Source organism: Anabrus simplex, chromosome 1 (assembly GCF_040414725.1).
Source record: "Anabrus simplex isolate iqAnaSimp1 chromosome 1, ASM4041472v1, whole genome shotgun sequence".
NCBI classification, from domain to species: Eukaryota; Metazoa; Arthropoda; class Insecta; order Orthoptera; family Tettigoniidae; genus Anabrus; species Anabrus simplex.
The window spans coordinates 838,082,284-838,087,336 of record NC_090265.1 but is presented as its reverse complement, the minus strand read 5'-3'; the positions used below and the strand labels follow the sequence as shown (position 1 = coordinate 838,087,336).

Here is a 5,053-nt window from a genome sequence, read left to right as displayed (position 1 = left end):
GAAGTTGGAAACTTGTTGAACATCACGCTTGGTAAATATTTATCCGACTGATTGGCTGAATGGTCAGCGTTGAGGACTTCAGTTCAGAAGGTCCGTGTTCGATTCCCGGCTGGGTCGGGGATTTTAATCGCCTCTGATTAATTCTTCGGGCTAGGGGGACTCGTGTTTGTGTTTGTCCCAAAACTTTCCTCTTCACATTCAGACAAAACACTACACTATCAACCACCAACAGAAAAACGCTATAGCAATTACATCCATCCATATTGGGTTGGCTTCAGGAAGGGCATCTAGAAACGATCGCTGAATCATCAGCAAAAGCTAGACTTGATTTTCACACCGTTTCCAGCTTTCATATAATCATTTTAGGTAATTCATTTCGTTTGAGATTAAAACAAAAAACCTTTTAGGGTTAACAATAAATAACAATACACCCATACTTTTCCAAAAATGTAAGTATGAGGAGAAATCTGTAACCAAACTTATTCGGCTAATACGTGCTAATGAAGAAGGATATTTCTTAACATAAATGAATTGAAGATTATGGATCTTTCTAACAGGAATACGAATCGTCAGAAAGACAGTTATCATGATTCTGAAGTGGTTGCGATGTGATTGACATATTGACCACTTGATTAATAACAAGATAAGACATAAGACGTCCAATTGTCACTTTCTGATTAAAAAACACTGAGATATAATGTAAGATAATGACTATATAAAGCTTGTCGGTGGACTATACAAGTAGAACTCACTAACACAAGCTTTACTTCACCATGAAAGGTAAGTGGTTCATTCTAACAGCCCGTTTTCATAGTAGTTAATCTCCTTTCAACAAGTCATTCAATACACCACGGGAGAAATTTATACTCATTTGAGGGACAACATTAGCGCAGTTGCTTAGCTCAGCTATTGGGTTTTCAACGGACTGCCGATCTATGAATCTATGGAGTTTTCATCCGATAAATCACGATGATCAATGAAGACATTTGGCTTTAAATCTAATGTTAACACTCATGCCTGTTGCTCATGGTATAATTGTTCTTCAAATTCATTCATTGTACAATAATTTGACTTTATATCATTGCTGTTGCTCACGGTCAAATTCAAGTTCTATAAAACCTTTAATAAAACTTTTCATAAAATAGGACAACTTCTATTCGTTTTTAAACATCACAGGAGGATCTAGATGGCGGTGGTAAACATAAACAAACCCTTCTAAAATGGTTGGAACCGGGTGGACTATGGAAGCTCTTCGTGTTTGTATGAGGTTAAAACGCCAATGTACCACGACAGAAGAGCATGAATGGAGGCAGAAAACTCAGTCGTCGAATTTTTCTCCCAAGTTCGGTCGAAAACAATCCAGGCTGATGTGTTGGCGAAGATGAATGGACTTAGAACTCACTTCTTGTCAGCACATACATATCTTAGTTCAAGTTTTATTTTATACATGACCATGCTGATGCTTCCACGGATTTTATAAAATAAAACAAAACATGTTTTCGTCATATTTTTTTTAAAATGAGTTGTACAAAAATTTTACGAAATATTTTGCCGTGAGCAACGGGAAAAAAGTGTATGGAATGAGATGCTAAGATGCAGAGTGCTGGACGTCGGAGCTTAAGATGGTGGTTTCGATCACGGCTCACAAGGAACCATTCCCAATCGACACGAAAGATACGCATTTAAAGGTAATAATCGGTGGCGACACCGTATTGTGACGTCTTGGAAGTACCCATGCACGTATTAGTTGTGCTCTGACATCTCAAGAATGAGTTTAAACAGCACCTGTGCTAATTGTGGCACGGTGGCGTGAATGATCGTCTTTCGAACAGGATTTAGTAGCTGGGACCACTGTCGGAGTTGTGTGGACATTTAACAATCCTTGATCGACAGTGTCACATGTGTATCGGGAATACCTTATGGAAGGCCTGACTAGAATTTTTTCGTAGTAAATGACCACCCACACTCGCTCAAATCACATTCACATTCAATGCAGGAGATACGAAAGCACCCCCCCCCCCAAAAAAAAACCTCTTGGCTCAGCAGCCTTGAAAGGCCATGGCCTACCCAGCGACCGCTGCTCAGACTACGAGGTGACGCATGGTCAGCACAACGAATACTCTCGGCTGTTATTCTTGCTTTCTAGTCCGGAAACACTGGAGCTACCAGACGCATATCCAGCAAGTCAGTGCTGCGTACTTTAATGTGAGTTGTTTATAGGAGCAGAAGATCTACCAGAGTGCCCTGGTTAACACCACTACACCGGGCACAGCGTATTACTGGAAGCGTGACCTTGTTAATTGGACCCTGGATGACTGACGACATGTAGCTTGCTCCTATATAAACTGAGGCAGCGAGGTACTCAATATTTAGCTACCTGGAGAGGCTGATTGCCTTGTATCGAATGTTTCAAGAATTCTTGACAATGAATAATGTGATGTATTCGAAACGTCGGTAAGCTTACAAAGCATGCATATAACTATAAAATGGTCCAAACCGGACAATATTGTATAATGGTTTTCAAACAATAAGTTCAGATCGACTTGAAAATGTCTGCCTTAAAGTAGGTGAAACGTTGATACTCATCGAAATGCGACAACAGCCGATAGTTCGGTAGACACACCTTACCAACGGTAATATCATTGCTAGAACAGCCAGTATCCGAAGGTTTGGTTTCCACGAGAGTTGATTGATCGAAATATGACCACAAATGTTAAGTAGAATCTTTCCGGGCGTAAAATATGAAACGTATATTTTATTAAAGATTTTGACCAACTATGGACCTCTTAGAACCTAAGATTACTGTACAATACTTCTATTTTCTTCCTAGAATTTCTTTATATGCCGGATAATCACCTGCTCTTTTCTTTTGATAACGCCCTCTGAGGGTGACGTCAAATATGCTGGAGCGAAAAATTCAAAGAAGTGATTTGTCGCCGGAAGGCCACCCTCTTATTTATGCTGACATCTTTGATCTTCAGTCGTTATCGATGCCATCGCACTTCTCCAGACAACCGGTGGAGAGTTATGTTGGAGATGTAATCAAAATTCTTCTTAGTTAATCTGTTGTTCATTCTGTGAAGGTGACCATTAAAAAATTGTAGTCTTCCTCTTTTAATTATCTCTGTAATTTTCTTTATATTGCAGTAAAGGTATTCATTTTTGTTTTCATCCAAATATCTTTATTCTTTTAGGGTCCCAAAATTGCCCTTTCTTTCCTTTCTATTTCTTCTTCTTCATCTCTTTTGTTCGTTAAGTATTTATTATATTCATCAATATTTTTATTTATTTTTCAGGCCTTCTCGTAGTGTGTGTGTTGGTAGCACTGGCCTACGTCCAGTCCACTCCCGTGGATACCGCGGAGCAACAACCAGCTCAGGTTGCAGAAGATGTTTCCGCCCAGGACGCTCAAGAAGTAGGCAAACATCACCCCCATGGCCATCATGACTGGGACCACCACGACCACCACAACCACCACAACGATGACTGGGATCATCACCACCATCATGATGATCATAATAACGACCATCACCACAATGATGGTGACAATGACAACCACCAACCTGATCCATCCAACTTGTGCGCAGCCGCCAGGGCTGACAGATGGCACTTGCCCTACCCTAAGGACACACACAAGTTCGTCAAGTGTGACCTGACCACAGGGAAAGGTACAGTTTTCACCTGTCCATCAGGTCTCGTCTTCAATGCCGCCATCCAAGTCTGTGATTATGCCTAAGCCGTGATCACTCAACTACTAACATTTTATCTATTCTTACTTAATTCTGCTTAAAATAACATACAAAATTGTGCACACTGTATGATCGGTTCTTGACGCTCAAATATAAAATAAAATCTAGATTTTTTTCCTTTCAAACGTTTATTTGGATATATTTCCCTGTCAGATTAACTTCGATGATAATTATATACAAGAGTTAGTCAGACAAGTCAGTTACCCTTTATTTCTCCCTATAAAGGAATATATATTACTTTAACTTGTCTATGGGATAATGTGTTGTCACGCCGATAGATTGCGCTCAAGTATACAAGTCTGTAAACCAGAACATTGGCACTGCGACCGCCGCAAAATGGTGAAGTTAATGAATGAACTGTCGTGAGAGGACGCCACTCCAGTGATTTGTTCCTGTGGACAAAATACATTTGTGTAAATTTCTCCGCTAAACTGAAAATCATATGTTGTTGGGTTTAGAAAACGAGAGGGCGATTACAGAATTTTGTCTGCTAGCTTCTTACGGCATGAAGGGGATCGAAATAACTAAGTAACATCATGAACTACGTCCAACAATATGGCAGCTGATCCGGCATACAATATTCCTATACATGTCACAAAATAGTCCAACTTATCAAGATCTACGGTCAACAAAATGGTCGCCGATTTAGCACACAGTTTTATGACCAAAAATGATTCTCAAGATTCGTATGATAAGAACATTCCGCTGCCTTCGAAGATGTTATCGTGCTTTGCTGTGACCTAAAGGAAACGTTAGTCGAAGACCATGGATACCCGTTTAAAACACAGCCACATTTGTATGTATTGTATATAGAAGCCAGAATCCTCGCGTCGGCGAATGCATAGTGGGTATCGTCGAACAGGTGTCCACGGCTGGTCCGTTACTCGACAGCTCTGCACTCAATCCGATAAACCGAATACAGGAAGGGTGGCCAAGGCTCTACCGAGGTTCTACGCCTATGCATTCAGGAGACGGAGAGGGCCTGTTCCCCACCATCGGCTGTCCTAGTAATGTATTTTCATGGTTTTCCATTTTTCCGCTCTAAGGCGAATGCCAAGACGGTTCCTTTTATTGGCCCCTGCCGCTAACCCACCCACCTTCTCCAACCACCTCCTTCACCGTAACAAATTTCCTGGCCTGAGAGACGACGTCGCCGACTAAGAGACCCGCCTTTCTCCTCAGGGGAGGAATGAAACCTTTTAGTAGTAGTTGAGTTCTGGCACGAGGTGATAACGTGAGGAAGACGATTAAGACATTATAGAGAGATAACGAACACTGGCTGCCTAGTTACGATAGTGTCGGTT

At 41.0% G+C, this 5,053-nt stretch overlaps 1 protein-coding gene across 1 annotated transcript; it reads left to right on the top strand.

Annotated features, from left to right (window-relative positions):
* The first annotated feature begins 717 nt into the window (after nucleotides 1-717).
* Nucleotides 718-3,874, top strand: LOC136874027 (uncharacterized). Its single transcript, XM_067147513.2, has 2 exons — nucleotides 718-780; nucleotides 3,297-3,874. The coding sequence occupies exons 1-2, from the start codon at nucleotides 774-776 to the stop codon at nucleotides 3,734-3,736; spliced, it is 447 nt and encodes a 148-aa protein (XP_067003614.1). The 5' UTR covers nucleotides 718-773; the 3' UTR covers nucleotides 3,737-3,874.
* The last annotated feature ends 1,179 nt before the right edge of the window (nucleotides 3,875-5,053 follow it).